The sequence below is a fragment of the Pituophis catenifer genome, unplaced genomic scaffold (genome assembly GCF_029215685.1).
Source record: "Pituophis catenifer annectens isolate HBS135680 unplaced genomic scaffold, rPitCat1.0.hap2 SCAF_7, whole genome shotgun sequence".
Lineage (NCBI taxonomy): Eukaryota > Metazoa > Chordata > Lepidosauria > Squamata > Colubridae > Pituophis > Pituophis catenifer.
This window is the reverse complement of record NW_027256887.1, coordinates 21932408-21951832: the sequence shown is the minus strand read 5'-3', so window position 1 is coordinate 21951832 and position 19425 is coordinate 21932408. Positions and strand designations below refer to the sequence as shown.

At 36.8% G+C, this 19425-nt stretch overlaps 1 protein-coding gene across 2 annotated transcripts in view; it reads right to left on the bottom strand.

Annotated features, from left to right (window-relative positions):
• POT1 (protection of telomeres 1) overlaps positions 1-19425 on the bottom strand; it is a 55950-nt gene that overhangs the window by 16194 nt on the left and 20331 nt on the right. For both annotated transcript variants that reach the window (XM_070946837.1, XM_070946836.1), the window contains exons 8-15: positions 17992-18282; positions 16730-16885; positions 11728-11885; positions 9864-9943; positions 8749-8790; positions 7458-7614; positions 5667-5872; positions 2255-2390 (exon numbers count right to left, since the gene is read on the bottom strand). In XM_070946837.1, coding sequence (XP_070802938.1) covers positions 2255-2390; positions 5667-5872; positions 7458-7614; positions 8749-8790; positions 9864-9943; positions 11728-11885; positions 16730-16885; positions 17992-18282 — 1226 coding nt within the window. The remainder of the gene's footprint in view (positions 1-2254; positions 2391-5666; positions 5873-7457; positions 7615-8748; positions 8791-9863; positions 9944-11727; positions 11886-16729; positions 16886-17991; positions 18283-19425) is intronic.

The window sequence follows — 19425 nt, the reverse complement described above, 5'->3', positions numbered from 1 at the left end:
CTTTAACCATTACGCCAAATTGGCTCTTAGTTATATCTGGCACTATCCTTATTATCTCTTTGGCACTTGAGAAAAATACTTTTATTCTTTCATGTATCAATTCTGCTGTGATTTTTAAACTTTTAAATTGTTACTTTTTACTTTCTCTTATTGTTTTAATGTTTGTCTTGCTGATTTTATTTTGTATTTTTGTAGTGTATTTTTCTGAATGCTGTTAATTAAGTAATTTTAATTGTTTATACCTATTACTTGTAATTATAATTTCTAATTGTAAACTATTGATAATTTTAAACAGGGAACAGTAAAACACACACACATATATACACGGGGGGGGGGAGGGAGGCCATTTTATTTCTACATTTAAAGTACGTGCTTTGCAAAACTTAAAAATATTTTTGGTGAAAGCTTTGCATAACTCCATGACCTACTACTTTGAAACTGCTCGAACTCATTTGATCTCAGAAGCTAAGGAGGGTCAGGCCTGGTTAGTACTTGTGCTTGGGAATCCTGGGTAATGCACTTTGGTGGTTAAGATACCAGGCTAGAAACTGGGAGATCATAAATGCCTTAGACCCAAAGCCAGCTCGGTGACCTTGGGCCAGTCACTCTTGTTCTGCCCTAGTGTCATGGAAGCCCCAGGTTCAGACGATGAAGAAGAGCCTGTTTCAAGAACTTGGCAGCAGGAGGTGGTGGAGCATCTGGAAGATGTGGGGGATTCTGAACCAGGAGGGATGGGCAAGAAGAGGAGGAGAGACCAGGAACTTCAGAAGGGCCGAAGGAGTGATCAGACAAGCAGCTGGCTGACAACGGAAAGGAAGAAACACAGCTGCAGCCAAGATGCTTGGAACACCAGCCAAAAACAGAGAGTAGAGAAAGGGCACAGCTACAGCCAATGAATGGGGATAAAGAGGAACTGTCTCCTTCGCCGAATCTTAGGATGCCACAGGAGTGAGAGGAGAGGTGTAATGGAGGTTGGCGAGGCTACTTGGGAGGAAGCAGTCTCGCCCCTCCTAATGAGTTGCATTGGCTGGTGGCTATTTAGCTCTGCACATGGAGCAGAGTGACGCTGAGAACAACTCTTCTATTTTGGATTGTGTGTTTGTTCAGCCCCAGTGTACTTAGCCTTGGAACGTCATCCTTGACTCTGTTTCGGGACTTTACCTTGTGGACCTTGGAATTGGATTTTGGCTTGTGGGATTTGTGTTTTTGGACCATGGACTTGTCTTTACTGGACTTTCTCTGTTTTTTTCCTGACTTTGAGAAATTGGACTCATTGGGTCTTGCTCTGATTCCTGTCCTGGGAATTACTATTCGGTGCTGGTGAAGCCTCAATAAAGACTTCAAGCCCTTGTGGTGTGTGCTTGTGCGAGCAGGCCAGATTTCTAAAAAAAACCTTTCCAGTAAAACTGCAGGGACTAGTTTAGGCGGATGTCAGGAGTCAACAGTGACTTGAAGTATGAAAAAATTATTTCAAAGTATGAAAAAATTATTTCAGACTAATCTTCCTCATGTTTTCATAAAATAATAGATTGCTAGAATGCTGTAATCAACATATCTTGATTTAGCAAAGCCAAGCCATGTATGATATTCATATTTAGGAGGCAAAATTGTCTGTCCGTCCATCCATCCATCCATCCATCCGTAAAGACTGGATTAATTTAGGGATACTGTCTAGTGTACACTCAGTGAATGACACTGAGACAGTGAATTCCTTTTGAAAGTCTATGAATCTATTGGAGGTAAAATTGGTTTGACTACTATGTTTGGTTACACTAAGTCACTTAGAAGGAGTACAGCCCAATGGGAAAATCATTGTCTTTTACAATTTTTAACAATATAGTTTTCAAAATTATTATATAACCTTTTCTATAGCTAACATAAAATGGATGGTAAGACTATAATAGATGAAACACCATAATCCGTAAAGTTTCAGCTATATTTTTTTCAATTTGCTCATTTTTTAATGTGTCAATAAGTCACTGTCTATTATTGACCACATAGATAATTTTCTATGATCATTTTGTTCAACTATAGGATAAATTGAACTGAACTATGTAGCCTGAGCTATTTGTTATAGTTAATTATTTGCTCAATTTATTTATAATATAGCTTCTCAAACATTTCATACTTGCAGATCAGAGATTTAACCATCAAAATTTGATTAAATGAACAAAGCTGTATATGTATATGTATACATATATTGCTTTATGCAATATTATGCTTTAAGCATATATTGTTTTATGTTTGCATTTACCCATAATACTGCATGTTTCCTTCCCAAAAATATGGAACTGAAAGATCCAATAGCACAAGAGAGTCTTCTTTGGCGGTCACTGGTATAATTCCTTTAAATTTGCAAGTGAACGTCAAGATTTCATTCAGAGTCCCTCCTATAAAAAAAATTAAAGAAAATCTTGATTATTTAAATAGTATTATATTCACTGAACTACCACATTAATCCTTGGGCATTAATGTATCTGTAGTTTGTGGAAACAAATGTAGATGTCACATGATTAATAGAAGATAAGGTATACAAACATTTCATAGCTACACTGATTGTCAAATGTTAAAATAATGGTGAACCGTTTAGAATTCAACTCAGATTATTTTTTTCAATTTTTTAAATAAAAAAATTCCCAGCATACCACACACAGTCTTCCTAACCACAACCATCACCTATTATCCTCCGCTATGGATTAATTCAGATTTCCATATATTGAACTGAAAAAAAAAAAACCTGTGCTACATCCAATTGACTCTAAATCTCCAAATTCCAAATGATTGCGCACAGAGGTTTATGAAATATGGACCACTGTTATGCTACATTATACCATCTTGCTGAGAAGTCGGAAAGTTAATTAATATTGCTTGAGAGTGTTCAGCTGGATGCATTAGAAATCCCAGCAGAATCCAAATGGGCATATTCCCCTGTCTAGCTTCCAATATATAATGTCAAATTTGTTTATATTACAACATATGTGATTTTTTCACAAATGTTAGTCACTTCTGTAATGTTAAATATGATATTTAAAAAGCTGTCATAAAAGTTGAATGACACATTTTAGGCAGGAAATTTCTTTCTATTGGCACACTTAAATGGCTGTGTATAACTAATCTACTTGGATAGTTGCCATTCCTTTTAATTATCATTATCTTTATTTGTATTTGTTTATTTCCTCCAGTTTATATCCTGGAGACTCTGAGCAGACTACAGAGAAAACAATGCCAAATAGAACTAAAAACAATAAAAGTCAAACCAAGCCAACACATCTATATCTCAGAAATGGTATGATCTTGTAGACTGTGCCTAAATCCCTTCCAGAAGTAAAGTTTTATATGCTCCTATAAAATTAAATATATTACAAGGCCTTTGCTTTTAAGTATGAATACAGTTTTATCTTTGTGTGAATACTGACATCCAGAGGATGCTTAAGTTAAAAGTATGCTTGCAGTAAGAAAGGCACTGCATCTCACATTTTAATCAGCTGGAAGACTGATTGATTGCAGCTTCCAATTATATACATACATACATACATACATACATACATACATACATACATATATATATACACACAAATGTATATAATATATACACACACACACAAATAAAATAAACATAATTGATATTATACTATATATACTATATATTATATATATTATAATGTCTGTGTATACATACACATACATACTGTATAATAGATGTAAGTTATACAATATACATATTATACAGTAATATATCTATCTATCTATCTATCTATCTATCTATCTATCTATCTATCTATCTATCTATCTATCTTCAGCCGGGTATTTTCCTACGTAAACCAAGTTTCTCAACTTGCAGCCATAGCTCAGTGAAATCACATCCCATATATAAAACAATAAAAATATTGTTAAAATTTCTGATTGTGTTTGTTATTATTGCAAGTATTTCTTCATATCCTTATTTTCCTTGTTTTAATTCATCTTGTTCTTATGATTATTTTTTCTATCCTAATCATTCAGGTCAAAAATATCTACATCTGAAAAAATACTAAGATAAGATTTTAAAAATTGGAGGTCAAAGGAAACTAGACGGAACTAAAAATTAGCAAAAAGAAAAAAGAAAAAAAAAGGAACATATTAACTCAATTTACAATGTTACTAAATTTATTTATTTATTTATTTATTAAATGTTTATGCTGCCCATTTCCCCTACAAGGTGATTCTCAGCAGGAGAGAGGCAGAATTACACAAGACACAATTACAGAATGCAAAATATTCTAATTTTAAAGAATTTTTTTTTTTAAAAAAAAGGTCTCAAAAGTTAATTTTAATAGTCAACAGAACATCTGCTTCTATGGAGAAAGTGTCTGTAAGATGCAAGGAAAGAGGAATACATTCTACCTGACAAGATTGAGACTGAGTTGAAACTGGGTCTACAAGTGACAGGCTACAAGAACGTCTGTAGAAAGATGTTATACTGGACATCCTAAAAGCAAAAAAGCCTGATGTCTTAATAATTAAAAGGAATATACCAACAATAAACCAAAGGAGTTACCGGAATACTTTTCCTATATTGGCTTTGATAAAGAGGCTCGTTAAAGTTTTGAAAAATCTCGTAAGAAAGAAAAATAAAAAGAAATAAATTTCGTTAGAAGCAAAAGGAATATAAAGCTAGATTCTTTCATAAAAAAATAAAACGGATATGCAATCATCTCTGGAAATCTTTAATGGACTTTTGTTGACACCATGGATTGAAATGACCATGCTTTATGGATTTCTTTATAGATAAACAGATGTGATATGGGAAGATGACATCATTTCTTGCATTTTAAGAGGTGATAAATTTACTAAAATTGCTTATACTTGCTGTGAAGTGGGAAGTCACTTCTATAGTATTTCTTTTATTCATACCCATATTCTCACTTTTCTATTTCTCTTTTTTTCCCAAAGCAACACAGGAAAAAAAAAGGTGAGACCTCGTGTACTTATGTAGTAAGAACTAAAAATGTGTGTATGTACTGCTAATGTATTGTTCTGCCCCAGTTCCTGATTCCCGAGGATATTGACACACACCAACGGTCCTTATCAAATTTATTAAGTAGCAAGAATAAACCAAAGTCCGGCAAAGGTTGGCAACCAGCCCAAAAAACAAGATACGATAAGACTTTTCCAAAAATGCTCTGATGATAATTACAAGTTGTTTCCAGTAAGAAACTTACTAACGGCGTGTGACTTAAATAGGCTAAGGGAGTGGCCAATTATCCTCAAGCCTTACTCTCGAGGAAACCTCCTCCTTCTGAGTAGCCACTCCTGCCTTTTGGCAGCCCTGCGTGCTTGAGCATTGAGAAGAGGCTCCTCCACTTCGCTCTATCCACTTGAAGGAGCCTCTGGAGGTTCTGAAGGCCCTGGCTGAGTCAATGCCTCTGGCACCACATCCTCTTCAGCCTCCTCGCTGTCCAATGCGAGCGCCGGCTGCTGGCACGACACCACACCAGCCTCCTCGTCATCGGGATCAGCCACGATCCGCGCAGGCCGCTGGCGGGCCACAACATGTATAGAACTATTCTCTTCAACTTTGTTGACTTATTAGAAGTATATGAGGGGTTAACAGATGATAAGCAAATGTTTTTAGGATAACAGTTTATTATAATGAACAATGAAATGTATACAGTTAATTAACTAACCTTCTAGGAAAACTAAAGTGTCCTCTGGGTCTTGAAGTAGTTCTTTGTGTGTCACAAAATGAACAGCTACCTGCCGTTGTCCCTGATTTTCAGTCCGCCACACAACAGAATTGCAGAACGAGGGGCTTTGCAAGTTTGAATCTGAACACGTCACTGAAGCTTCTCGTAAAACTGAATCAAGTTCAGTCCCATCTGGGATTTCTTGCCTGAAACAATGACAGCCTGAATTGAACACCAGAAATGTGCTTAAAGTAACTTTTTAATAAATACAATATGAATAGAATAGAACATTCTTTTTTGGACAAGTATGATTGGACATACAAGGAATTTGTCTCCGGCGCATAAGCTCTCAGTGTATATCCAATCAACAAAGTGATAAATCATAAATCATAAGATATGGTCAAAAATTGTAATGTAGATAATTCAACATTTCCACATGCACGATGGAGAGGCTGCACATTTTAAGGCCTTGGTGTGTTACTGTATCACCTTGCAAGATATTAAGCAAACTTAATAAATAATAAATAAATAAATACAAACAAAAAAGACTAGGAAGACTAAATCTCCATAAAGCATTCAAGCTTGATTAAAAAAGAAAAAGGTTCAGAGTTGCTTAATATTTGAGATAGTATATTAATACAAACAGACAGGTAACTTCATACTGGGCAAAAAGTAACCTTACACTATTTCTACCCATAAAGCACTCCCTGATATCTGATAAGACCATTGCACAGCTGGATCCCTGGCTGGCCATTTTCACTAGTGGATTTTCTGAATAGGGAGCTGGGCAGCTGTTGCCATTTTATTTGGGAGTAAATTAAAAAAAAAAATAGAATTACAGACTCTACCTGTCAGATTGCTGAATTTTCAAATACTACACCATTTACATACAGTACGTGCATATGTAAATTTTTAAACAAAAGAATTCTAAAGATATATTGGCATATATTAAAAGGTATCATCCCCCTCAAGTGGAATTCAACTCTTCATGACTTGCATTGTTACATTCACATAGTTTTCTTGGGTAGAAGTTGTGGTTTTTTTGGAGTTTGGGTAGTGGATAGAGACTTTTTGCAAAAAATTGGAAAACCTGGATTTTTTTTTCTTACTTCTCAATCCAGCCTACAATCTTGGTATTCTTTATCAAATTATTATCAAATTCAGGTATTAACTAGTCCCAATCTTCTTAGCTTTTGCGGCTAGATTAGGTCAGCCAAGTGCAGCTAGACGTTGGCAATGCCTAGCCAATTTTAAAAAGTCAGATGAAACTGCCAAGTTATTGCCTGGAAGGGAGACTAGAAATATTAGGGTTGTAAGGTGGATGAGAAAGTGACATAGCATCTAGGGAAAAGGCAATGGCAAATATCTTCTCTAACACCGCCAAGAAAACTGCATGTTGAGTTTGATTGGAATATAACAGAACACTTGCTTGCAAACATTCATATTGTTTTAGACTCTGAATGAACCCCTTATCATTGCCTAGCTTGTATGGTGTTTTCATTCTGCACTGCATTTGACTTTACTGGATATGATTTCATTCAAATTTCAGCTTTTAGTGTTTGTGTTTTTACTGTAAACCTTTGATTATGGCAGTTTAGAATCTTCAATACATAAAACAACAATATTAACAATCAAATATTGAATATCAAAATAAACGAAGAATTTATTGTACATTTTAAATTGCAGGGGAATAAATATATAATGTTATTCTATCCTGTAAGCAATAACTGTAACAGCTCCAGCAACTTACAAGGTATCTGTACCAATATCCATTGTCATTTGGATACTTACAATGAATTGCACTGAGGGCAATGAAGTTTTACAGACTGATAGAGTTTCTCGGGTTCAAATTTAACCAGCCTAGCTCTGATACGATAGTTCTGAGGAATGTTGCTCATTCTGATAGTATTCAGTGTAGTTGAATCAAAGTGCTGGTGATCGGTTAATACTATAAAATAATAAAAACATAAAAAGCATTTGGACAAACAAGAACAAATGGCATGCATGAACATCATCAGTAATTCATTAAGCTACTTTGCCCAATTTGTCACCATATTTATATTAATTGGTATTTCAAATGTTTAAGTTTAAACGATATAGACCACTTAAAAGCATGTGTCCTGTTCAACTAAAAAGGTAAAGGTTCCCCTTGCACATATGTGCTAGTCGTTCCTGACTCTAGGGGGCGCTTCTGTTTCAAAGCCAAAGAGCCAGCGCTGTCCAAAAACATCTCCATGGTCATTGGTCGGCATGACTAAACGCCAAAGGCACACGTAATGCTGTTACCTTCCCACCAAAGGTGGTCCCTATTTTTCTACTTGCATTTTTTACGTGCTTTCGAATTGCTAGGTTGGCAGAAGCTGGGACAAGTAACGGGAGCTCACCCTGTTACACGGTACTAGGGATTTGAACTGCTGACCTTTCGATCGGCAAGCTCAGTGTCTTAGCCACTGAGCCACCACGTATAACATGTTGAATTGAGGATGGGCAAACTTATTTCCAGTTTATTAAACATTTGTGCATATTCACAAATTCTCCTATTTAATTTCTGCACTCATCTTTTAATATATGGATATACCCCACATTTAAATAAATATTTATTTATTTTTTCTTAAAATATGCATGTGTTTTGTTTTTTCTATATTAGCAGAATATCAGTGCATCCAAGAATTTTGAAAATTGGGTGGTAACTAGGTTTTGCTTCACAATTTTACAGGCCAGGACAAAATCCTAGCCAAGCAAAAAAATACTTCCGCTCCTCTAAGGCCCTCCCCCCTCCCCCCCATTTCGTGCCCTATTACAGTTTGCTTATAAATTAATTAGTTTAATCAAATTAATTTTTAATTTATAAATTTATAATTATTTTAGCATTTATAAAAGAAAATAAATGTAGTATTTATTAAATTTACTGACAGTGATTCATACGGTTCCATCTGATACATCCCATGCTATTCTAAAATATCCCTCATGTTATTCTAAAATATCCCCAAACCAACTATTCTTTTTAGGTAGGAAGTCCTATTGTAAAAGAAGTTCTCTTCTCATTCCAAAATACACAGAATACCTAACGTGAAATTCTTACCTGTAACAGACAACTGCTGACATCTTTCTACACAGGATCCTACTTGGAAAAAAAAGGAAAGGAAATTCATTTTCTTTTTTTCTATCACCGTTTTACATAAACAGGAAGAAAAAAGAATATAACATACAGAGATGGAAATGTAGTGCTGTAAGATAGCGGAGTTCAATTTTAATTAATAACGCACATATAATTACGGATACTGGGGGTTCATTTTCGGATTTGATTAGTAATCTTGTGCGTGAGGATTACCTATTCCGATTTTCAGAGGATATACAGATAGTCCTCAATTTATAAGCATAATTGAGTCCAAAATTTATGTTGCTAAGTGAGACATTTGTTAACTGAGTTTTGCCCTATTATACAACTTTTCTTGCCACATTTGTTAAATGAATCACTGCAGTTGTTAAGTTAGTAACATGGTTATTAAGTGAATCTGGCTTCCCAAATAAATTTGCTTGTCAGAAAGTTGCAAAAGGGGAAGACATGACCCTGGGATACTGCAACTATCATAAATATGAACCAGTTGTCAAACATCCAAATGTAAATCATATGACTCTAGGGATGCTGCAATGGTCATAAGTGTGAAAAATGGTCGCTTTTTTCAGTGCCATTGTAACTTCAAAAGGTCACTACACAGACTGCTGTAACTCAAGGACTACCGTATCTGTAATGCAATGTGAAATAAGTATTCTAAATTGAAAATTCTACCAATGTAGATTTTTGCATATATTGTTGGGATTCTATTTTATTTTCAAGATAGCAGTGCTAAATATAAATTCAGAATGCAATACTTCATATTAATGTACCTATTATTACAAAATGAAATATTATTCTCTGTGAATACATTTACAGTACAGTACAGTTTTTACTAAAACGCTCTAGCTTTTCTTATATCTTATTTTGCATTAAGAAAAGAAACAGTGGTGGCCTTAACCACATTATAAAAATAGGAATCTGTACTCTTCCAGATGTTGTTGAATTTTATTTCACAGTATCTTTTACACTGGTGAACATGCTGCCTAGGACTGTTGCTCAGCGAAACTTTGAAGGAACAGGTTTCTCATTGCTGTCCTGTAAATATATGAAAATGATCTATTTCATTTTTAAAAACTTACATGAAGTATAAGAATTTTCAGGTTCCGGAGAAGCTCTTTCGGAATCGTCACTTAAGGCCAAGTCGATAGTGTCCAGAAATCTAATAATGAAAAAACTATACTTCAAGTAAATAAAGTTTATCAGACTATTAAAAAAGGAAATTAGATTTTAGTCAATCGTCCTGAGTAACGGTAAGTATGACAACACTTTAATATTAGCAGATGTTGATTGTGCCATAATTTTCACACCTCTAAATTTATATGCCATTATTTGCAGAATGTTATGCTCAGTTCTAAAATGTTAAATTACAAGGTATTTTGAAAATGTGATGGTGTATGAAAACCAATATTGTCGTAATGTGTTATTTGACATCTGACAAATGACCTAGTTGGATGCATTCCCTGCTAACTAAATGTTGATATATACTCTACTGTACTACTGTAACAAGCATCGTACTTGTATATGACTGTGGATATCCTTTTATTCCATAGCAGGGTGGGGAACGATGGCTCTTTTATGACTTGTGAACTTCAACTCCCAGAATTCCTGTGCCAGCCAGTCACAATATGACAGTATTGGTCATAAAAGAATCATTGTTCCCCAACCCTGTTCCAGATCAAGAAATGACAAATCTACACACATGTGTGTCTATCAGTAGTGGGTTTCACTTACCTTTGCTACTGGTTTGGAATTGTAAGTGCGTGCGTGCTTGCTTTGCTCGCATGTGGCACTTCTGAGCATGTGCAGAACCTTCTGCGCATGCGCACAGCGTCCGTGATGACGTCTGGGCGGGTGGTGGGCGGGTAGGCAGAGCCTCCCGCTGCTGCCATACTGGTTTGCCTGAACTGGGACGAACCGGTAGAAACCGACTACTGGTGTCTATACCACAGACACACGGTAAGGGGGCTAGAGAGGGAGAGTAGCCTGTGTATACTCCCTTAAAAGTAACATACACCAGAATTTACAACTTGCAGGCAGGCTGGCTCACGGTTTACATTTTGTACAATAATACAAATCTGAAATAATAGCTTTATCCTCAAAGAGGTACCTGAATAGTATTATTTTGCTATATGGAAATTATCCTGAAAAATTCATGATATAAAGATTGGCTTACAGATTTTGTCAAGCTCCAAAAACCAAGAAAAGACATGCTGAGATTCTTCAAAGCAGATGTCTTTATTGTTCCTTACCAGAGGTGGTATTCAGCAGGTACTAACCAGTTCTGGAGAACCGGTAGCAGAAATTTTGAGTAGTTCAGAGAACTGGTAAATACCACCTCTGACTGCCCCCCCCACCATCTATTCTCTGCCTCCCGAGTCCCAGCAGATCGGGAGGAAATGGGGATTTTGCAGTAACTTTCTCCTGGAGTGGGGAGGGAATGGAGATTTTACAGTATCCTTCCCCTGCCACGCCCACCAAGCCACGCCTACAGAACCGGTAGTAAAAATTTTTTGAAACCCACCACTGTTCCTTACATATAGACAGAAGTCTTGCCAAACTAAAGCAGACTACTTGCACCATAAATCATGTATTTTGGGAACTATTAAGGAGGAACCATCTTCCCCTTCTTTCTCTCACACCAACTATCTAAACTATGCTGTCTCTTGTCCTTTGGAACGCACTCCCTCCCTCCTGGGAATACAGATATCCTACCACAGGCACCGAAGATTCACATCAGCGTTCATAAATAGCGTAACATTTAGAATTCTAATTTCTGGTCAAAGAATTGTGGAATGTTAATTGGAGAATGTTACGATTTTGGGGATGGAATTAAAATGACAAGGCATGATTCTTGAATTGATCAAGGCTGGTCCAATAATGGGAAATAACAGGCTGAACAAATTGGCATGTTTTCTTTCCAAATTTTAAATGTTATTTACTCACGACTTTAGTTCTATGATATCTGGGTGGTTTTCAGGAAGGACAGCAATCCCACGGCCATGCCCGGTGCCTCCATGAAGAAGAAACTGCATGACATCACGTCCATTTTCAGAACTGTGGGTCTTCACATGCACGTTGTACATTGAAATGAACTGTCCAATCTTAACATACACACACACACAAAAAGAATTGAATTATTGCTACCTACAAAACATATAATTATGACAATGTATACTTTCTTGTAATTCAACAGTAATTTTTAACTTAATCCTAAATGGTAAAATAATGGTTACTGAATGTAGATCTGGATAGAATGGTAAGCTTTCCTAGCTGTCTAAAATTACACTAGAAAATTAAAGACATACTGAATTACTAGGCATGTAGAATAGTGGAGTCTGACGCAATTCTGAATATAAAGAAAGCAAATCAGAATTCTTTAGTTCTAAGTGGATTTCTTTTTACATAAGACATGCAAGTTGATGGATGGATATCAGGAATATCTCTGTCAATGAAGAAACTGAAAGTGAAAGAAAGTAGGATATTTCAGCAAGGTAACAATCCTTCAATCCTTACTGTACCTTCAAATCAACTGTGAAGAAAGTATAGGACAGAAAGAAAATAATTTTGAAACAGCTTTTGTGGTTCCCCAACTTGAATAATACTAAAACTATATGGGAAGATCTCAGATGCATAGTGCATGTAAATAAACCTAAGAATATTTTTGAGCTAAAAGAATTATGTAGTAAAAAGTTAAAAACAAAGCTCAAAAAACAAACAGAGTTAACTGGCTGTAAGAAATGGTTGGAAACTATTGTTTCTGCAAAAAAGATATCGAAGTATTGACCAAAAGAGTATCTAAACTTCTGCACCGGCCATATTTATACTTTTTGTTAAATTTATAAGCAAGTCAACATAAGGAGTAAATATGGATTGCAGTTTTCAGAAAATTTTTTAACTTTGTATCATACAAAGGTGTGTCAGGTGTTGTGTACTTATGGAGCACGAATTTTTGCACACAAGTGTCGTTTAGAAAATCAGCAGTGCCTCTCAGCAGTGAGATAACACAAAACTAATGCAACCATTCTTTAACCACTTACTAGAAAAAAGTTCTAGTGCACTCTCAGTATTTTCCAGGAGGTGGCAGCATTGCATACGTTTACCTTTCTAGCTTGTGAACAGGAAATTCTAAGCAAAAGCCTGCACAAACTAGTTATTGAAATACTTCCATGTTTAAAAATTCATAACCGCTTAACTGCAACCAAAAAGCCATGAATAGAAAAAACTCCTGCATTGGAAAATCCTTGTAGGATGACGAATGCACTCAGAACATTCTTGGAACAAAAGGATATGGTCTCATGCATTTCTTTAGCATCAATGCCCTTGCTCAACTGCTTCTCCAATGACCTCCCCTCCATAGTAAGTATTTCTACTCAGTCCTCACCTCATTGTTCTGTTTGTTAGAGTCTCCTGTCTTGCTAGCAAAGCAGTCCTATTACAGGTAGTCCTTGACTTACAACCATTTTGTTTAATGACCAATCAAAGTTACAACAGCACTGAAAATAGTGACCCTCCAACTTATACCTGTTGCAGGAGAGTCATGATCAAAATTTGGGCACAGGGCAACTAGCGTATATTTTTGACAGTTGCAGAGTCCTGATATCGTGGGATCACCATTTATGAACTTCCCAGCCAGCTTCCAACAAGGAAAGTCAAATGAAGGAAGTCGGATTTGCTTAACGATGGCATTCACTTAACAACAAAGCAAAAAAAGGTCATAAAATTGTGTGTGACTCACTTCACAATTAACTTGGTTAGCAGTGGTAGTGCTGGCCGCAATTATGGTCATAAGTCAAGAGCCACTTGTATCTATCTGTTGTGGCCTGTCAGCTGCCGGCCCCTCTAGCAACCAAATCAGAAGAGGAGAAGGAGGCGTGGGAGTCAGGGTCAGCATCAAGGCAGGCTGAGAGCTCTGAGGGGAAAGAGGCAGTGGTGGGATTCAAGTAATTTAACAACCGGTTCTCTGCCCTAATGATTTCTTGCAACCAGTTTGCCAAACTGCTGAGAAAGTTAACAATTGGTTCTCCCGAAGTCGTGCGAACTGGCTGAATCCCATCACTGGGAAGAGGGAATGGAACTGGGAGAGAGAGAGAGAGAGGAGAGGGAGAGGGGGAGAGAGAGAGAAGAGAGAGAGAGAGAGAGAGGGGGGGGGGGAGAGAGAGAGAGAGAGGAGAGAGAGAGAGAGAGAGAGAGAGGGAGAGAGAGAGAGAGAGAAGAGAGAGAGAGAGAGAGAAGAGAGAGAGGGAGAGAGAGAGTGGTGGAGCCTGGGTTGTCCGTCCCCCTCAGATGGAGAGTCAACAGCCCTCAGGTCTGGAGGAGGTTGATGAAGAAGAGGAACTGCTGGATCCAGCGCCTGATGCGCAGAAGGCAGAGAAGGGGAGAGCAGTGGAAAGTCATGGCCTGATCCTGGGGAAGGAAGAGCCACCGCTGCTAGCAAAGCCCCACTCTATCTCTGGGGATAAAAGGCAGGGGGAGGAGATGAATAGATGTGGCAGACAACTATTGTTAAATAGTTGTCTGAATAGACAATTATTCATCTCCCGGCCAGATGGACTTGTCAGCCTGAGAGAGAAACTTTTTGCCAAGGCTGCTGGCACTCCTAATGAAGGAATCTTTTGAGTTCACTTCAGAGGGTTTGTCGTGTTTGGGGAGTTGGGTCAGAATACTATCTCTGCTTGGCATGGATTTTCAAACGCTCACTCCCGAACAACAGAATTTGACACAGTGAGCACACAACCAGTTTCCATACATTTGCACAACTGGATTAATGTATCAGGATTAGGTTTTTATTTTGTCATAAAATGTACCAGCAAAAAGATGAAGTCTACCTCTCATAGGTAAAACAAGCTGTTTTGCTGCATTTTAATTAGTAAGAATCCGAAGCAAATTAAGGCAGAATGGAAAATAAGGAGCCCTAACTTTGATTTATCTCCAGTGAACAAGGGCAAGACAATTATCTCTTTCCCTTAAAAAGTGGCACTGAAGAAAACAAATCCCAATTTAACTTAAGGGTTATTTAGTGAAAATGGCTTAAAACAAAGCATCAAACCTACAAATATAAATTCCCAAACAACTGGAGCTCATTTTCCATATGGTAGTTTGGAATCGGAGACATGGTTGGCATTAATTGGTACATGACTGCATTGCAGTGTGATTCATGTTCAGCAATGCAAGTGAGAATGCGAATGGCTAAAAAGAAAATGTAACTTTCTCCAGCTACATTAGAGACATACCAACAACGGTAAGTTGGAAAAGTTTTTTAACTACCATATTTTTCAGAGTGTAAGACGCTCTGGAGTATAGACGCACATTAGTTTTTGGGGAGGAAAACAAGAAAAAAATTTTCTGCCTCTGCCTCCCAGCATCCATTGATATTCATCTGGCTAGCATCCTTGCAGCAAATAGCAAACAGCCTAATCAGCTTCAGCACATTATCGCAGCCTGATTCAGCATGAGCAGCTGATTGGCAGGTGGATTGGCTTCCTGGAATACCCCCAATCAGCTGTTCTAGGCTGCAGGGATTGCCACAGACCATTGCTGCCTTTGTGTGTTGCGAGTTGCGAGTTTGGCCTCTGCGCATCTCATTTTCTGCCTTGACGTGCGCGTTGTTTTTGGGTGGTTTCAGGCTGCCGCCAATCCCTGCTGCCTGGAACCGCCCAAAAATGTGATGCACGGAGGCCAAAAATGTAGCATGTGGAAGCCAAAAATGTGACACGTGGAGGCTGAAAACACAATGTGCGGAGGCGGCAATTGGCAGCGATGTGCTGTGGCGATCCCTGCAGCATGGAATGGGTCTAAAATGGAGCTTTTGGAGGCCGAAAATGTGATGCGCGGAGGCCAAAAACACGAGGCACGGAGGCGGCAATGTGCTGTGGCGATCCCTGCAGCCTGGAACAGATCTAAAACAGCGTGTGGAGGCCGAAAAAAGCCGAAGGGTGGGCGGGGCTGCATTTGGTGTATTTTTCACCATCTTCTTTTGGGGGGGAGGGAAGTGCGTCTTATATTCCAAAAAATACAGTATGTGGGTTGTCAGGTTTTGGCAAAACCATTGTAAAACAGAGTCATATGACCCTGGAACGTTGCAAACAGGTATAATTGCAGCCATGTTGATGAGCGTCTAAATTTTGGTCATGTGATTGTACGGGAGGAGCACCATTGCAATTGTGAATCAGAATTGTAAGTAACCTCAAGATACTGCAGGTCCATCATAACTTTGATTGATTGCTAAACAATAGGTAGTAAGCGGATGATTACCTGTACCACCCTCAACCTTAACAGTAGAATGAAATTATATTGTAATATTGAAAGTGCAATTCCACTAGATATATCCTTATTTAAGAGCTGATTGCAGTAATAATTCCTACGTTACAAATAACCTTCCTAGCAAAATGTCACTCTTTAATAAGGAATAAAGATTAAAATGTTTTCTTTCTACATTGCAGAACTCCAAAAAGGTGTATGAATCACAAAATGAAACATTTAGAAATTAATATTTACTAACAAATCACAAATTCATAGAAGTCCATGGTTTTTTTTTTTGAAAAAGTACTATTTTTTAAAAATAAAAAATAATGAAACAGTATAATTTACAAGAAAAGCTACATTTAAAAAAAAATAGTGTATCTGAGTAATAGGAAAGAAACAGAAGGCTTCACCTCTTTTCCAAATGTTCATAGTTATATTCCAAAAGATATTTCATAGCCCTTTAATTAAGAAACTGTTTCATAATAAATTAATTGCATTTTCTTTACTTTACTTGTTCCAAACTGGGAGATTTGGTTTGTTGGGACTAATCATGGCAATTACACAATTTATATAAATTCAATTAATTTAATTTAAATAAATGTACATCCAGACTCACTTTTAGTTAAAAAAAAACAAAAAAAAACCTAAACAGAACTAGAAAAAAAATAAAAATGAAGCCATAATTGTCAAGGAGTTCCTTTACCTTCAATAGTTTTGCCACATGCACATGATTATCATAAGCTACAACATCCACAGTTAGGTATTTTAATCGACGGAGAAGACTTTCATCTCCCTCTAGGTCTTCTTCTTTAACAAGGACATTCCAAGACGGGAAAGGGCATTTTGTGCCATCCCATACCTGCAATGAAACAAAGAACACTCTTTTTGGAATTAGAGAAAATTGTACCAATAATATTCCAGAGTAAAGATTAAAAACTACAATGAAGAACGGAAAACGTGAGCCTTAAAGGTATTTTAAGACTAACTTCCCAAAGCTTCTCCTACAAATACATTTTATTAAATTTCTCTGAGACCATATTTCTGTATAAGAACATTATTTTGCAATCTTCCTGAAGAATAATTTAAAAGAACTAGAACAGAATGTTAATTGTACAACTAGCGAATCCAAAACTAGGAAACAGTCTTGGGAGATTTCAATTCCCAAAAGTAAATCTTTATTGGATACACCATATTGGTACTGAAGAAACAAAACCAACTCTGGTTTTCTCGTGCAAATGCTTGCCTAGTTAAAAAATAGCTTCCTCTTCTCCCCACCCCTGGGTGATCACAGTGTCCAATTATGAGATGTCCTTTTGTTATGGGAACAGTCCATCTCTTTCTCCAACACCTGCAGCAGTGACCTTGATGGTTTCCATACTCTCATGCTCTTCGCATTCCATTTCCCCTTTCCCTCCCCCCAGTTCATTGGCAAGTTGAAAAGCATTAAGGTTTGAAAGAAGCAAAGCAATTCAATCCTTGGAAATATATTTTTATTTGAATATATTTATGTTTAATAAGCAATCCTAGTTGCCCTGGTTTACAGGAGGAAAAATCAAAACCCATAGTTGGGAAATACTGAAAGATTCATAAAAGATTTAACAGGATATGGCTTCAAGCAGGGATGTTTACAAGTGCATAGATCTATTTTCTTCGCAAAGTATTATTAATTATTTGAATGGCAATCAGGCCCATCAAATAATATAGTCAGTTTGGAAAGTTGCCACCATAAATTGAACTAAAATATGATAAGTGAAAACTGTAAGTTATTAACTTGCTTGAATGAAACCTTTGGTCTCCAAAAGTTTCAAGAAACTTAAAATGCAGCATTTCTAGCAAAAGATTTAAAAATTGTTTTAATGAGAGGGGGAAAAACATACTTTCAATTATAGTCTACCTATGATTAGTATGAAATTACTGTTCAGTGAAAACATAATGTGTGCAAGAAGAATAATCATAACAACAGACCTTGAGAAGATAGGAAGATCCATCCACTTTAGCTTTTCCTATTAATTTGCCGGTGAATTCAAAGAACATTGGTGGTTGGATGTCACACAATTTTTTCATGGGAGGCAGACTGAAAAGATTACTTGCCACCCAAATACGCAAGTCTTCTACGGTTTTTCTGTCTTCATCCGTAAATGAAAATGTTTTAGATGATGTTCGGGGAATCACTGGAGTTCCAACGTTACCATCAAATGTAAGTGAACTAAATCCAGGGCCTGAAATCCCTTGCATCTGGCAATTAAATTCTCTGATCTACCAGAATAAGAATAAAAATGATGTGTCTAAAGTTCCTCCTAAAATGTCAAGGCTTTATACAGGCTTGCAATACTAAAATTATGAAATAAAAAAAATAAAGATGCTTAGAAAGTGTCAACTTAATTGGTTAACTATGGTTTCAGAACATTTGCTTATTTGAATTTTTTAAAATTTTCAACTGATGGAACCAAGAAAGTCCTCCATTCTTCTATATGTTTGGGGTCATTATCTGAAATCCAGCACATATAAACTGAGCATATATGGCAGGGGTGTCAAACTCACGGCCAACGGGCCGGAATGGGTCAGGTGCTGGCCACGCCCACTCCCATTTTCGCAAAGAGGGAAAAAGTCACAGTATGTTACAAGACAATGTGACGCAACAAGTTTGACATTCCTGACATATGGCCATTTTATTTGCAGAAAACATAGTGTGATGCCTTCTAGAATTAAACGCATAAAACGACTAAATAATGTGGCAGTAAAGACACTAACACAGTACTACAGATTGCCTCTCTGTTTCTGAAGTAAGACATTAGATTGCAAAAATGTTGAATTTCAGTGTGTTTGAACTAGAAACAATGTAAGCCAGCACTGTTGATGCTTCATGTAAACAGCTGTTCTGCTATAATAAACATCTGATTATAGCATTTTTATTTGCAGTTAGTTGCTAAAAGAATGATCAACATCTGAGAGGCATAACAGTTTCAAAATTAGGTACTTCAGGTAATAAATCTTCCTAGATAAAAATAATACTAGTCTCTGATGCAATAAATCAGCTTCTGTAATCAGTACTTGAAATGGCTATTTTCTTTACTTAGCTGGTCACCAACATATACTATAAGGAGAATGCATTGTCAAGCATAATAATATTCTTTCAAATGTTATTTTCTTCCAATGGGATAATGTATTTGTGTCATCTTTCCTTCCTCTGACTATTTATTTTCCTAATCTCTTTACTGAATCTACTGCATTTTTGTTCAGTTTTTTGATCACAAATGCAATGGGATACAAGTCCTTAGTATAGTCAACTGGGCCAGAAGGATGCATCTGGTTTGGAGAAGATCAGTTAACATCAGTCAAGGAATGGATTCTTTCCATAAAGAATCCATGATTGGGGAATTAAAAAAAAAGACTATATCA